Source organism: Harpia harpyja, chromosome Z (assembly GCF_026419915.1).
Source record: "Harpia harpyja isolate bHarHar1 chromosome Z, bHarHar1 primary haplotype, whole genome shotgun sequence".
Taxonomy (NCBI): domain Eukaryota; kingdom Metazoa; phylum Chordata; class Aves; order Accipitriformes; family Accipitridae; genus Harpia; species Harpia harpyja.
In genome coordinates, this window is record NC_068969.1 from 89,977,746 (window position 1) to 89,993,966 (window position 16,221).

Consider the following 16,221-nt stretch of genomic DNA (forward strand, 5'->3'; position numbering starts at 1 on the left):
AAAAGGGACAAAAAGACAGACCGGATGGAATAAATCAAGAGAAGACAAACAGTGAAAACCAGGACTGGGTGCTGGCAGGAGAGCACTGGCTACAGCGGAACCGGATGAGAGGACTGACCACTCCTTAGTACTAGAGATCTGAGAGGTTAAACACTGTAGAGACCGGTAGCCAGCACATATGTACATGCCTGTTTGAAAGGGAGATTAGATAAAAAGCCAGATGAGAAGACTATAACTCACTGAACAAGGTCATTAGGAGCAGGAGATTAAGCACCCATGAAGTGGGTTGTAATGGTAAAGTAAACAAAACAGCACTGCAAGTGAGACAGAAAGGGACAGGGAGGGAGTCCGGAGGGATGGGCTATGACTTTCTCACTGCTTAGCAAGGAGGCTGAGACTAAGATGAGAAATCTATAAACAGTCTTAGCTGGGTGGATGATGAACAGGAACTGTGCTTTGAGCATGGAATAACTTATAACACAGACTCAAAAAAGAGAGGCCCTTGATGTCGACTCAGCCACCCAAAACTTCCAAGTGTATTTACCTTCATCTCTCTGTACTCCATTTTCCATCTGTAAAATGGGAACAATGCAGACCTCAACTCACAGCTGTATTTCATGACCATCACAGAAAGCCCACAAAACCAACAACTTTCTATTCAGAACAACACAGAAAAGAGTATATTCATAACATATTCATTCAAAAAAGGAAAAAAGAACCCCAACAATTTTATCACCAACTGAACACCAAGCATTCTGCAGACTGACTGAGGCAGAGGGAGTATTACTGTTGTAACTGGAGAACTGCTTTAGTGGCGTGAACCAGGGCTGAACGTGTAGTTTTAATTTTGGAATTTGCTAAGCTGTGTGCTCGATTTTGCAAACCTAAAAACATTTCTTAAATCCGCATTTGTGTGGATAACTGAAAAACACTGCTGGCACTACATTGTGCTTAATTTTGTTCTTGAAATCCCTATTTGCAAAAACAAAAGGAAGTTGGTGTACTCCAAGTTTAAGCAAGGCTGACAAGTAAAAACACCCCTTCCTTACCCTGGGTCACACCAGCGCAGTACCACAAATGCATTCGGGTTAAGCGGCCATTACACATTTCCCTGCCCGTCTGTCACACGACAACATAACGAAGAAGAGCAAGACGACCGGCACACGCACACAGAGCAGTACGTTCGGAGTCAGCAGGAGTAACGCTGTCCCACGGAACGCCCCTCCAGCCCGCTTCCTCGCCAGCTTGCCCCCGGCCCCGCCTGTCCCAACACCAGCTCGGCTCGGCTCCAGCAGCAGCTCGGCACCCACCACGACCGCTTCCAAAGAGGCGGCCGCTCCAGCGGTACGCCTCGGTTTTACGCAGCTACAAGCTGATAACAGAGCACCTGCCGCAGGCAAGAGCCGCCCCCGCCCTGCGGCCGGGCTCCCACGGGCGGGCTTAGGGCCGGGTGACCGCCGGAGGGCCAGCTCGAGAGGGAGGGAGGGAGGGAGAGCCGAGGCCCGCGGCGCCTGCTCAGCCCCAGCAGCCGCGGAGCAGGAACACCGGGCGTGAGGCGAAGGCCGCAACCAGCCGCCCCCTCGAAGGGGGGAGGGGGCGCCCCCGCCATTTTGAGACGGGCGCAGCGGACCCGCCGGCGGGGCTCCCCCCGCCATTTTACGGGCAGCCCCACGGCCCGTCGGGGGTGGGGGACGTGGCCTGGCCCGGCTCCGCCCGCCGTCGGGCTGGTACCAGCCAGATCGCGCCTTCCGCCCCCTCCTAACTCAGGTATCAGGTGAAACTGGTCGGGCGCGCGGGAGAGGCAGTGGTGGCCGGAGCGCGGCGGAAGGATGGCTGGGCGCCGCGGCCTGTGCTTGCTGCTGCTGCTGCGCTGTGCGCTGCTGGCAGCCGCCACTCCCGCAGGTGAGAGGAGGAGTGCGAGCCGCCGCCGACGGGTGCTAGAGCCGCCGGCTCGGCTGAGATCAGCTGGGGACGGCCGAGCCCTCCCAGGGCTCCGCGGGTGCCGCGTTGGTTGATCGGCGGCCCGCGGCTGCGGGTTGGGCTGCGGGCGGCGGCGCTTGAGGCGGGCAGCGGTGCCGGGGGCCCGGGGGCGGCGGGGCTGAACCGCGCCGACGAGCAGGTTTCTGGCTCCCGGCTGGGGTGCGGGGAGCCCGGAGCGGACTGGTCGAGGTTCCCGCCGAGTCGAACGGGTTCGGAAAACTGGGGCCGGTGGCTGTGGAGCTGCCGGGAGCCGCGGGGAGGGCGCTGCCGGCCGGCCTCCCTCCCCGCCAGGTGGGGGAAAGCAGCTCGACGGGCAGGCAGCTGGGCTCGGCTTCCAGCCCCCTCCGGACTTCTGCGGCGCACGGAGGCGGGGAGGGGGGGGGGGCGCTGAAGGACCGCAGGTCTTGCGCGGGGTCCCCGCGGGAGCTGCCTGGCACCCCTGCCCTGGCTTCACCCGCGTCGGTGCTGTACCCGATCAGGTTCTCGGCTAGAAACCTGCTTAAAAGCTGTATATAAACATAAAAAAACTTAAAGACCCTGTTCTCGCTTTTTTTCTCAAGTCTGAAAAGCTAGTATTTTTTTTTTTTAATCCTTTGTTAGTTTATATTATTGCTTCTTGAACGTAAGTGCTATTTGGGGAAAAACACCCAAAACAGTTATTCGTATTAATATTTCACAGCCTTAAGGTTCATGTTTCACTACCTTTTATAGTAAACCCCATTGCCATGTCTACACATGCCTTCTGTATTTGTTCATCCTGGTCTCATTTACATAATAAAAGTATATGCGTAAAGACTGTGTAAATATTGAAGCCAAGCTTATGGTAGGTCATATTTTCTCAACGAATAGATACTAGATAGCTGCAGATTTTGTTGTTCAGGGCAGAGTTTCTGAAATAACTGTCTCTTAATAGCCTAGTTGTCTGACCTGGGTGGGGGGAGGACTTTGGAATCATGCGGGGGGGGGGGGGGTAGTATGCTTAAAAGTTTTAGCTGGGTGCTTGATCTTCTGGAGTAGGAAGGTGAAATGAGCTCTAAGTGTGATCCTATCCCAACCAAGGGATATGCACTATAAACCAGGGGTTTATTGTGGCTGTTTTCAAACAGGCTAATGCCATTACTGGGTTGTGGTGAATCTGGGCTGCAGATCCAAGAACGATGGTAATCTTAATCTTAGTCCTGTGTGGGTATTACTACCATGACCTAAACTAGTTAGTTTGGATACTCTGTGCTGCTGTCACTTTTGTGTCTCCAGGGGAGGCATAATCCTTCGTTTGGTATGCAGTGGGTTATATCTTCTGGACAAATGGCAAAGGTGTTGAAACAGTCTTTTGTTGTGGGAGGAGAGTACGTTTTTCCCTTGATGCCAAGGAAGTATTTCCCGTGGGCAGATTAGCAAATCGGCTGCATTCTCTGTGTGTGAGTCAGGCAGGGTGAAACTCGGTTTGGAAAAGAACAATTGTTATGGAAAACTGCAAGCGCAGAAAGAGTAAGAAAAGGATGTAGAAAATGCAGATACCTAACAAAGGATTGGTTGCTCGGTGAGGGAGTGTTAACTCCAAAGACAAACAAGACACTGAACTGTCTCCCTATATGGGTGCCAGTTGGGCTAACAAAAGCTGCCCAGTATCTGCAGTCAGAACTTTTGAGGCTGGAACTACTTAAAGTCAACATAAAAGTAAGACTTGGTCTCTGAAATTTAGCTTGACTGTGTCTTCAAAAATAGAATAAAATAAACCTTTGTCTCTATTCTGCCATTCTTGCAATACTGAGTCCTGTCTGTGGTTCACGTGTCCATGAATCCACTTTATTACAGCTCTTACTGTAATGTGTCACACAGACACTTTAGGGCTTTTTGGTAAGCTTTTTTTTTTTTTTTTTTCAACCCAACCTATGAACATCAATTGCAAAGCATTGCTTTATATCTGATCACAAAACGTTAATAAGAATGAAGTGGTAGTATTTGCTCTTCCAGTTTTCTGTAGTAATTTAAGTCTTTGGAATGGCATACAAATAGTATGACTGCAGTTTGATAATATCAGCCACTTACTGATGGACAGGTCTTAACACTGTACACTGCACTTTATTATGGTACTCTGAGAATTGCTGTCAGCTTAGAATACAGGGTCTGTTTCCAGGCATCTCTGGGATCTTTCTCAGCTAAGCTATAAGCCTGAGAAAAGAGGCATTGCTTAGCAAATTATAATTTACGTTATCTGATATCTATGTAAGCTGTGGTCTTCAAGCTGGTTTTATGGCTTCTATTCTTCACAGCTCAGGTTAGGGACCTGGGATTTCTGTATTATACATGTAAACTTTGCAGTCTTTAACAATATTGCTGACATAGTCATGTGGCTTGAAGATCTGAGAGCAGGATTTGTATAATTCTGCCCTGTTGTAATTATACCACATATAGGCCTAAATGACTGTTTGGCATTTTAATTAATTTTCTTTAGGACTGTTGTTTTGTTGATATAATATAGACTTCAGTCTTCATGCAGTCTGCTGCAAAGATTTGTCCATGTCATTGTACTAGCAAAAAGTTTTCTTACACCTCAGTTTTCCAGTGAAGCCTGCCTGTGCCTGAAACTTGTCAAATACTTGTTAAGTGGAGGTAGAGTGACTTAACTAAAAGCTGTAAAGAGCACCAATATATGCTGTATTTCTGTACACCTCTTTGGGAAGTCACACAGTCTAGACAGGATGCTAATGCTGTGCATCAGACTTTTGCAGTAATAACTTGAAAAGAATAGCTATCTAAAGTTGTGCTACTTTTGAGAATCTATACTGGAAAACACACATACTTGTGTATTTACGTATTTCTTGTGTGAGATTTCTTATACTTTAAAATGTAAGGTGTAAGTATTACACCTTACAGTTCTGGAACTGTATCAAAACTCTATTTATTGAACAACAAAGGGACCATCCTTCAATACTGTTCATGGCTTCTTGTACACAAACCTGCCTCCTCAAGAAGACTCTCCTTTATAGTCCAGTTGGGGGGGGTTGTGGCTAAAATAATCCACAAATATTGATAGAAACTGAGATAAGGTTAAAAATAATTCTCCCACAGACAGACAAGTTCCATGTCCATACAGTTTAGCTCAGCAGGTGTCTGACTTTTTTTGGTACAGTGTGAGTTCATGGACAGTATCTGCTTGTGCATTTTAACCTGCTAGCGCGAGAGGACTGTGTTGGGTCTGGAGGGGTTCTGAACTGAGCTGTCTGAAGGCTGTCGTACAAGACAGCAGTAAGGAATGGCTGGCTTGCCCGTATGGTTTGTAAGTTCCTGTGGCGTTCAAAGAGGCATAGCAAAACTTGAAAGTGATAGCTGTCTTGTGTGTGAAGCAACCATAGCTGTCAGCTCAACCACCTAGCACTTTGATTAGAAACTGCAGAGATTTCTGGTCATCTTGCCCATGAAATGGAAGGAGATACTAGATGACTGGCCCTATTGCATCTTTGTGCACAAAGTTAGCCTGTTCAAGTTTCAATTCAGATACAGTGTAACAGGCATCTTTCTTACCCTAGGGATCACTTGTGCATAGCTTTTGGCATTACATTGTGAGTTTCAGTTCTAGCGCGTCTGAGGGCAGCATGCTCTTTTTTACTGCATATGTGATTTTCAGGCTATCTAAACTGAGGAAACTTCTACTGCAGTTACATTAGCCTGCTGCAAAGTTTCATGAGTCCCAACACTTGGGTAATCTGGCATTGCCATGTGAAAGAATAATGGTGCCCTGGGGTACAACAGCCATTTTAACAAGGTATTTTTAATATCACCAGTGATGCAGAAAAGCATATTGGTTGCTGGTGCAATCCTTGAATAGGGATTTAGGTTGTCTTTTGGATAACAAACTTAAAACAAAGGGAAGAAAAATTGTCAAGTGTTTGAAAACCAGTCTTAATTTTTCTGTTGATGAGGCCCTCTTTAATGCTTCAGAGTAAATCATAATGTCTACTTTATTTTTAAAAAGGATGAAAAGTCTGCACTTCAGTAATGGCAACTTCTTAATTTTTTTTTAATTTTAGAGAGTAGTGGAACCAGCAGTTCAAAAGGAAGAAGTTTTGCTGGCCGGAAAGTTCCAAATACAAATAATGCCTCCGAAGAGTTATATGAAGTGGATGAATTTGCAGCAAAAGCCCTCACAGGAAAGTTGACTACAGTTTTTCTTCCTGTTGTCTATATCATTGTCTTTATGATTGGTTTGCCAAGCAATGCCATGGCCCTCTGGGTCTTTTTTTTCCGAACAAAGAAAAAACATCCAGCTGTGATTTATATGGTTAACTTGGCATTGGCAGACCTCCTTTTTGTTGTCTGGTTCCCACTGAAGATTGCATACCATGTAAATGGCAATAATTGGCTATTCGGTGAAGGTCTCTGCAAAGTAGTTGTTGGATTTTTCTATGGAAATATGTACTGTTCCATTCTCTTTATGACATGTCTCAGTGTGCAACGGTATTGGGTTGTAGTGAACCCCATAGTGCATTCAAGAAAGAAATCTGAAATTGCCTTGGGCATCTCCCTTGCTATCTGGATACTGATTTTTTTGGGCACCATTCCAATGTATCTTGTTAATCAGACAGCATATATTTCAAATCTTAACATCACTACCTGCCATGATGTGTTGCCTGAAAATGTTTTGGCTCATGATATGTTTAATTATTTCCTCTCACTTGCAATTGGACTCTTCTTAATCCCAGCTCTCCTCACTGTTGTTGCTTACATACTGATGATTAAGACTCTGAATGCTTCCATCTCAGATGTAAGCACTGCGAAGAAACGAAAAAGAGCAATCAAACTCATTATTGCTGTCCTGTCCATGTATCTCATCTGTTTCACACCTAGCAATGTGCTGCTTGTTGTGCACTATTTGCTCCTCAAAACGTACAGCCAGAGCTATTTGTATATGTCGTACATAACTGCACTGTGTCTTTCTACTTTGAACAGTTGTATTGATCCATTCATCTATTACTATATTTCAAAAGACTTCAGAGACAACCTTAAAAATGCTCTTCTTTGCCGAAGCGTGCGAACTACACGGAGGATGCAAGTGTCTCTCTCATCAAGCAGATACCCCAAGAAATCAAATTCTTATTCTTCAAGCTCGAATGGGACCACTAAATCAACCTACTGAGTTTAATCCTAGAAAAGCAAATTTTATTGCTACTACTGAAAGGATGTAAGTGACAAGAGAGTTATTTTGTACAAGAGAGTCTGAAGAAACGTCTCTGCTTTTTAATTACATTAAAGCCTGGATTTCAGAACTGGCAGCTGCTTACCCTGTGTAGAATTTGTAAGCAGATAAATCTTCCCACTAGACTAGGAAAAAAAATGATGACATTTCAGGTGCTCTGCAAAAATGCAGCTGACCTGGAAGTGAGTTGTGGTTGAAGACATTTTTGTTCAATATCAAAGTTGTTAAAAAGCAAAATGTCACTGGAATGTTAATGTAGTGTTGCTAGTATGTTTAATTAACAGAGAAATCGGTTTTGTTTGGCTTTAACTGTAACTTATTAAACAGCTGCATAGGTAGGACCTTGCTCTGTGTACCTGCTTGCACTGAACATTATTTGAAACCATAGAGAGAAGGAAAGAAGAATCCATTTCACCATCTTGGTATAGACTGCTTATTATCTTCAGTATAATGTAATTTTGTATTGTTTTCCAAGTTACCATGCTGTAAATACGAACACAGCAAAAGCCTGTAAGGTTATCCTATTGAGTTGACAAGCTGAACTTGTTATCAGCTCGCACCGAGATAAAATGTTAGTTGAGATTTTACACTGTTACTTAGCACTTGCCAGTACATGATCTTAGGTGGGACTATTTAACAAAGTTTGGATGAATAGCTATTTGATTTTTATATAATGTGCCTTGTATTTTTAAGATACCAAAATAAGATTTTTTTAATAACACATTTGAGTTGGATGCTTTCTTTTATGCTTTTACATGCTCTTCAAAATGCTGAGTAGTTCAGCTTGCCTGTCTTCAGGTAACAATTATTCCTAACAGTGAATTAGAAGTCTGACAACTGTGGCTGTAATGGCTAAATGGGTTAAGTAAAATCTACCTTAATGACACATTTCATTAGAGCAAAACTGTTCCCTTATCTTACTAGCAGATAACTAAAACCAAATGGTTCAGAACTGTGGGGGAATAATAAACAAACACATTAACAAGATAGCAAACTTCAGGCCCAGTGGATTTCTGAAATATCTTAAGTCTTCTTCCCTCACCCAGAATATTTGTGACCCACTCAGGAATATGGAATCACATTTACTTTTAATCTGAAAAGCTGATGGGTATATGTTTGGTGGTAGGATTTAAATGCATTTTTTTCAAATCTTGCAGTCCTGGTATGTTTCACCAAGTTGTACATTGAACTCGCATCCAAGTGACCTATCTGAAACTCAGGCATAGCTGGGTCCCTACAACACAAGCAAATGGAAGAGCCCTCAGTCCAAAAAGTACTCTGAGACAGCTGGCGTATAGATAGGAAATATTCACCATTTCAAATATGGAGAGTAAGGAAGGGAGTAGATTGAACTGTGGCAAGAATTTGAGCAGTCTTGCACAGCTTAAAGGTCATAAATATTTATATAATAAATTTTTTTTTCTGTGTGCTAGTCTCTCCCTTCCCTTGTCTTGTTCTTTGGTTTCCATCTTCTCCCCCTACCTCGGTAACAAGGTTTTTTTTCCCCATACATAACAAAGACTAAGATTTATTTAATGCGTTTGATCTCATCTCAAGGATTAATTAAGCTCTAGCTCTGTTATCTGTTGCAGTCTTGTCTACTAACTCTTAGCAGGTGCTTAGCATGAAAGTAGGATGTTCTGTGGTGGTATTTCAGAGGTCCAGGCTAAAATAGCAACTTATATTAACGAATGGCTCATTGAGGAGCAGAGAGTTACAGCTCTTTGGAAGACCTGGAACACAAATGCTTCTCAGGCCTGAACGGTTTGCTCTTCCTGTTTCCTGACAAATATACAGGGAAATAATTGCTTATTTATTACTGAACTGAAAAGGTAATGCAGCATCCTTACTGGAAAATAACTGTATGTAAGAGGCTATAGTTCACTGGAAGGATTTGGGAAGAAGGGGTTGACCCATCTTCACAAACTCCTGTCTGAATTCTTGCCTTAGCCTGTGTGTCATAAACAGAATATGAGAATGTCCTTTATCTTGCTCAACACCCTAGTGTGCTTCCTGCTCTGTATATGGTAGTGGATAATATGAAGGAAAGGCATCCAGTTCATGTGATTACAGCACTACCTGTGTTCTGCCAGGAGTCCAAGGGTTACAGGTTGTATGTTGTAAAGATGATGAATTGTCTGTGTGTGTCTATATAATACCAGAAAGATAACACTCATGATTCACGGATGACTGTTAAATTGCTGAAAAATAATATGCTTAATATAGCCAGTCTTTTGGTGGACAAGATTTATTTCATGTCGTTATTTAATCAGAAGTACACCAAATAATGCTTGTATCTGTACTCTTACTCTTTGTTCTTCCTTTCCCATCATTGATTGGATCAGAGTTGGGGACTATCAAACAATCAGTCAGACCATTCCACTGCAGCTCATGCGAAGGGGAGTGCTGATCCTCTTGACCGCTTCTCCCTCCTAGCTTTTTTCATCTGTGGATTGACAAAGGTTGCAAGGAAGACTCTTTCATCTCTTACCTGCAGCAACAGCGGAGGTCTGCCAGTGACACGCGTAAGAGTTAGATGTTGCTGCAATGCTGTTGAAAGCTTTTTGAAAAAAGTTTTAACTAATAGAATGATTTGTTTTAAAAGGAGGTTGTACTATGTGTGACAAACGTTTAGAATACTATTCAGGGAGCCCACAGTCATCTAAGTGAAGCTTATTCCTTCAAACTATGATCAGTGGGAGCTGAAGAGATCTTTTAAGTCTGGATTCTTTTTATAATAGACTACTAATGTCCTTTTTGCATTTCCTTAGCTGTTTTAGTGATGCCATCTGGGTTTGTGTCTTTGCAGAGTGGGGGTAGGGAGGGGTATCTTCTCTGCATCTAACTGTTACATGCTTAGGAGGGGAAGAAGAGAACTGGTACTCAGAATTTAATCAAGCATCCAATTGCTTTTACAATCTGTATCTTCTAGATATATAATGCTGCAAGTGTGTCTTTGCTGCAACCCAAGTGCAATGAAGGTTAAATTAATCTGCAGATAAAGAGGAGGAACCTTTATAAAAATATAAAAATGGTTTTGCTTTGTTCTTTAATTTTTCCTTGAAATAAGGACAAATGGGTATTTTTTCCCATCTGTAGCTGCATTGCAAATCCTCATCCTGAATTTAGTATGAGTTATTTTGCTCCAATTAACAGAGCAGGTAGACCAGGCTGGTTGTTCAATGAATTTGAATCAATTCCTTGCATTGACAGTTGTGTACCTGTGCAGCCGGGTAGTGATGGGGCAAGAACATGTAGTCCAGGAGGGTTGAGCTGCAGCTTAACCTTTTTTGGGACTCAGGGACTCAGGAAGGACTGATGGGTATAAAGGTGGTCATCTTCAGCTAACAATAAACGTATTCCTGAACAGTGCCAACTTCGCAATTCAAATACCAAGAGATACCAAAAACTCTCCCCACCTATGGCTGATATAAGGTTTGGATGCTACAAAAATAATTAGTGCAACATCCATTAAAGCATTGTGGAGTTGTAAATCAGTGTAATTTATGTGCACAGCGTCATGGTTTCAAAAACAGCTCAAGCATGTGCTGCAGCTAAGAGAGGTAGACTAGTCTTTTCCCTACCCTGACGGCTTGATCACACTGTTCCCTCGTACTGTCCCAGGCATGTGTGACCTTGGGGTGGATTGGATCAGTCTTGGGTTAAAGTTAAACGAGGAGGTGGGAGGGAAGTTTACTTTTGACTTGGAACAGTGTTTGGCTGGTTTGCTGAATGAGCTCTTGGCTCAGCACGAGAGAGAGTGAGACTGCGTCTTTCACCACGAACACCAGCTTGCACTGTGCAACTGCAAGGCAAGATGAAGCAGAGGAGCTGCAAAGCCTCTGCCTAAACTCCTAAGCAGGAGGGAGCAAGCCTCCACCCGTGACCATAGGAATGGCTTTGCTGGCTCAGACCGAGGGGTCCATCCAGCTCGGCCAGGGTAATCTGCTCACCAGTGCATTTGGAGGCCAACAAGAAAGCAAGGTGTCAAGGGACATGTCAAAAACCAGTAAGGACTGCTGCAGGAGGACCCTGGCCAACATACCAGATGCACAGAAGATGTGGCCAGGAAAGTCTGTTGCTTTGCACCATGTGAATGCTGTGCTATGGGACTGTTGAAATGTGCTCTGGAGTTCAGAAAAAAAGGAATCAAATGAAGGCTGGGGGAGCTAAGCTCATTGGCATCTGTGAGGAAAGGACTCATCTGTAACTTAAGGAGCATGTGTAACAGCAACAAAAAGAAGTTACAGGCAGGTACCCAGGGAGGAGTAAAAACAGTGCAGGCACGTATCGTATCCCTCACAGTACTCTCCCACCATCCGGCTATTTTCAGCACGAGAGTTTCCTTAAGTCTGATTTGGCTGGTCTAATTTGTAACACCTGTTGGGTGTCTCACTGTGAAAACCAACTTCATTTTATTTGCTTTGAACCAGGATCCACTATCCTCGTTTTGTGGCCCCTGGTTCTTAAAGGAGAAGAGGATGTGAATGAGTCCCTAACTGTCTTGTCCAGCCACTTGCAATTTTGTAGGCCAGTATCATATTCCCTCTCTCTCAGGTACTTTCCAGGTTGAGGAGTTCTAGCCAATTCAGTCCTTCCAGTATAGCCACTATTCAACACATGATAATCCTGTTCCCTTTCTCTGAGACCTTCCCATTCCCATACACAATCACCAAGCTACACACAGTATTCAAGCCATGGATGGTACAGTGATGGCTTCTGTTTTGCTCCCTGTTACTTTCCTGATAGCCCCTAACATTCTTTTTTTTTTTTTTTTCCTGAGTATTGAGTTGGTACTTTCATGCAGCTGCTTGTGACTACATCTCTCTCCTGAGTGGTTACAGTCATTTTGCAAGCCATAGTTATATATGTCAGGCTAGGATGTTTTTCCCCTATGCACCTCACTTTAAGTTACTTACATTCAATTCATCCACCAATTCATTGCTCAGTCAGTCTTACAAGGTTCTTCTGCAATTCTTTGCAGCCTGCCTAAGTCCCTACTGTCTTGACTAACTGTGTGTTATCAGCAAACTTTTGTTCCTCACTGCTCAACACTCTTCAGATCATTTATGAGTATACAGAACAGTACAGGTCTGGCACCACACTGGTGAGTAACTGGCATTGTGAAAACCAACCATTTTTCTGCTACCTTGTATTTATTTTCTTGTAATCAGTTACTTTTCCAGAAGAGGACCTTCCCTCTTATTTCATGACTGCCTAGTTTTCTTTAAAAGCCTTTGATCAGGAATTTTACCAAAAGCCTTTTGGAAATCCAGGTAGACTGGATCCGCTGGATCACCCTTATCTCCATGTGCATCTGGCCTCTTCCAAGAACTCCACAAGGCTGTTAAGCCCAGACTTCTCTTTACAAAAGCCATGGTGGCTTTTCCCAGAAAGGTCCAGAAGTTCTGTAGTGGTATCCCTTCTTAGACTCTTCACTAATTGCTCAGTACAGATACGGGGCTCACAGAACCATATTTCCCTGGACATCTTAGAACCCTCTTTTAATTATTGATCACAGCATTGGCTCCCAGTATTCAAGTATAATTTGGCATGAGGTAACACACTTCTGTTACTATTTCAGCTATTTCGTCCCTGTGTTTTCTCAGAACTCCATCTGGACCCATGAAGTTATCATTCATTTTGTCTAACTGTGGTGTGATGACTGAAGACATGTAGCACATGTCTTGATGTATAGCTGTCCTGGGAATCAAGCAGCGTAATGCCTACCTACCTTAACAGCCCTTTGGGACCCAAGTTTCATTATGGATGCCTTTGATCTGTCATGGGCACTTTGAACATGGTTTATATACAGCATCAGTGTTAAATTCAGCATGAACACAGTGGTCATGGTCATTTTGATTCAAAAATAGCCAGGAGAGTATGTGTTACCTACATTTTTTCTCAGGAGTGATAACCTGTAGACTTGCAGGTAAACATTCTCCAGGCACTATTTGCTGGCAGGACCAGTACAACAGGCTGACTACACAGTCAGCTCTCTGTCATCTAGGCCAAAGGAGGTGGAGATGCTTCAGATAATGGAAAAAAGACTAGTGATTGTGAAGGATGCATTGAGTGCTGTGCAAAGACACTGTGACAACTCCCTTGGATCCATCACAACTCACTGATCCAGTGCTAGCTTGTGTGACTTGGGCTGCACAGTCATTGAATTGTGTCTGCAACCAGCTTCCCTGGTGGTCCAGCCAGCTCTTTGGTGGCCAGGGAAAGGGGGAAAGGCATAATCTGTCTGTGTATACAGAAGTAGATAGGTTCATAGCTGCACTGGAGTTCATAAACTACCTGGGATTGCTCATGTGGTGCAAACACCAGAACAGAGCCAGCTCAAGGTCTACCTGGAATTATCTCTGACAGAATTCTGTCAGAGCCAAGCTCCAGTGTCTACACTTCAATATAGAGGCTGCATTCCGAAATGCAAAGATAATGAAAATGTGCCCCCTCCCATATGTCTGGATACCCTGTTTCCCTGTCACTTATGCTGCCAGCTGTTGAATGCTGCGTGCTGCGTGTGTCGGCTCAATGCTCACTTGGCTATTGCATTTTGCCACAGCATAGAGCACCCATGGGAGAGAACCAGTGCAATCTCCAATTGCCAGAGCCAAGTCAGCAGGAGCCCTAATGTAGCTGTAACCCAGAGACTGCACCCTTGCTGGTAAAATTTGCTCCATCTGGTCTCCATGAGATTTTTACACTGGTTGTAAAGCACTGTCCTGCTGCTGAAGTTATGACTGTGTTTGGATTGCTTTACCAGTGCAGTCTGCTGGTAGCACACTCATCACATGGACTAACCCCTGTTCCTTTGTTTGTTGTGTGTTGTTAATAATATGCAGTAATGAGCATTAATGAGCACTTGTGTAATGAAGCAAGAGAACAAAGTGTGGGAGGAGAAGAAAAGCCAACATTTGACCAGCCTACGTTTGGGAGTTAAGAGAAATGCCCCAATAACAACTCTCAGCTCTATCAGTTGGTCACCTCCAGGTATTGCAGCCCCTGTGATGTGTCATTTCACACAGCTCTGTGCAAATAGTGGACAAGAGGGATGTTATCTGTGTTTTATGGCAGTTCTAAAAATCAACCTATAGTAATTCTTAAGGTTGGCAGGATTTTACCAAACCTTGCATGCATCAAGTGACAAGTGCTCTGGCTGAGAAAGAGCATGAGCTGGCACATGAGCAGATGTCTCTCTATTGCAGCTAACAGCTACATTTGGTTCAGCAACTGCACTCCGGCTTTGTACCTCACCTCCAGGAAGGAAACTGCTGGAAATTGAGTGTTCAGCTTGTTTGAGATTGAACCTTCAGTGCAGTTTATTTGATTTCCCCTCCCCATTACAGCACTTGCCAGCTCTTAGCTGCTGGAAGGAAGTGATGCATGGACATGATGCAGTGGGGAAGGCCATCAGCATTCATTCTTTCTCCACATTGAGTGTGAATTCAGGATGGTATGTACTCCTGGTGCTATGGTTTAGCAGCTGGGTCCGTGCTTCCCCTGGCTGAATGGCTGCGATGGGGACTGCGCTGTCATATAATCCTGTGGACTGTGGGGTGTGGGAAGGTGAAGCCCATTTGCTTGGGGCCTGTGTCTGTATTTCTGAGCACTTGGGAAAATGGAGTCATTTAACATGGGAAAACAAAGGATATGCTGCTTCTTTGGAGAGGCTGACCCACTGAATAAGAGGAAATGAAGGAAATAACTTGTAGAACACAAACTAAAAAAATCAGATGCAATGGGTAGAGGGAGTTTCCTGAAAGTCCTGAAGAGTCTCCTGTGTCATGCATTTACAAAAGCCAGGGGGATATGAAGAAAACACAAGAAGCAATTGATGAGTCAAAACGGCAGTGTCGGCTGCGGAGGGAATACTATGCGCTGGTGCTTGCTGGATTTAGCTGGCAGTGACTCAGAACTAGCACGTACTTCCAGTCTGACACATCGTGACCCCTTGACATTTCATCTTCAAACCCCAGTCAGGCAAACCCTGTCTGGCTTTCTCTGAGCGGATGAACTGAGCAACATGGTTCACAGTGCAAAAATATCAAGGGCAAGCCCTTAGCACTAATTCAGGACGTGTTGGAGGCAAGTAGTGCTGTATCATGTTCAAATGAAGTTGCCTGCTTTTGACCAAAATTACTGATGTCTCTCCATTAGCTTCAGGAGTACACCTGGAAATATTGGAGGTGGCTGTATTGTGGTGATGCTATTTGTGGAGGGTGCTGTTGCTGTAAAGAGTGATTTGATAATAAAATGCAATGCTGAAAGGAAATTATGGAACTGCTCTGTCATAATTTATGAAGTGTGTTAGGCTGGTTGCCTGGAAGCTCCGTGTGTCACTACGTGTTGTTAAATTGGTAGAGCCGTGAATACTACAATAGTAGCTGGTAAGACAATCCTCAGTCAATGTCTGAATTGCTGCCAGACCCTGGGTGACTAGCTGAGACTGAGGAGCCTCACTCAACTCCCAGTCTGCTGGCATGAGTTTTTGGTTAGCAGGGCCAGTGATGAAGAGGAGAAAGGAGCTCTCTAAAGGTGATAGCTGGTAAACCGTTCATCAGGGGGCTGTTTAGTCTGATGTCCCTGAAGAGTGCAGATGGCTTTGTTCGGGTTTGCTACTGAAGGGTGTAGAGCTGGCGCCAGCATCGACAAAACTTGGCCCAGGGTGAGCTCTGCAGAATTAAATTCTGCAGCAGGAGCCAAGAAGGGGCTGAAGAAGGAGGGGTGGCAGGAGAGAGAGTCCTTCCACAGCTACCTTCACTTTGGTAACTGTGTTGTGACAGGGCATGGGCAGGTGGATAGGGAAGGTCCTGGCTTTAGGTCATGGCACACCACAGAGTGGAGATACCTCTGCCAGAAGTGCGGAAATGGCAGTGCCTGACTGCTGATAAGGTCACAGCTTCTGCTGCCTACACCTCAAATCAAGATAGCAGGACTTTAGATAAGAGAGAAGTCAGCAGCCCTGTTGTTTCAAGATCCTTTTGTCTTCTATGTGTGGTTTAAGTTTAAACAACTTCTGGCACGAATACAAACCCTAG

The 16,221-nt window shown here is 44.4% G+C and overlaps 1 protein-coding gene across 1 annotated transcript; it reads left to right on the forward strand.

Moving 5' to 3' along the window:
- The first annotated feature begins 1,762 nt into the window (after nt 1-1,762).
- On the forward strand, nt 1,763-7,898 carry F2RL1 (F2R like trypsin receptor 1). The gene is made up of 2 exons (XM_052778477.1): nt 1,763-1,902; nt 6,012-7,898. Exons 1-2 carry the CDS (start codon nt 1,830-1,832, stop codon nt 7,115-7,117), a joined length of 1,179 nt encoding a protein of 392 aa, XP_052634437.1. The 5' UTR covers nt 1,763-1,829; the 3' UTR covers nt 7,118-7,898.
- The last annotated feature ends 8,323 nt before the right edge of the window (nt 7,899-16,221 follow it).

What these genes read in the sequence shown, in the direction of transcription:
- F2RL1 (XM_052778477.1), top strand. Translation starts at nt 1,830, where the DNA reads ATGGCTGGGCGCCGCGGCCTGTGCTTGCTGCTGCTGCTGCGCTGTGCG. An exon ending in GGCAGCCGCCACTCCCGCAG is followed by an intron (nt 1,903 to 6,011) that starts GTGAGAGGAGGA and finishes TTTTAATTTTAG; the next exon opens with AGAGTAGTGGAACCAGCAGT.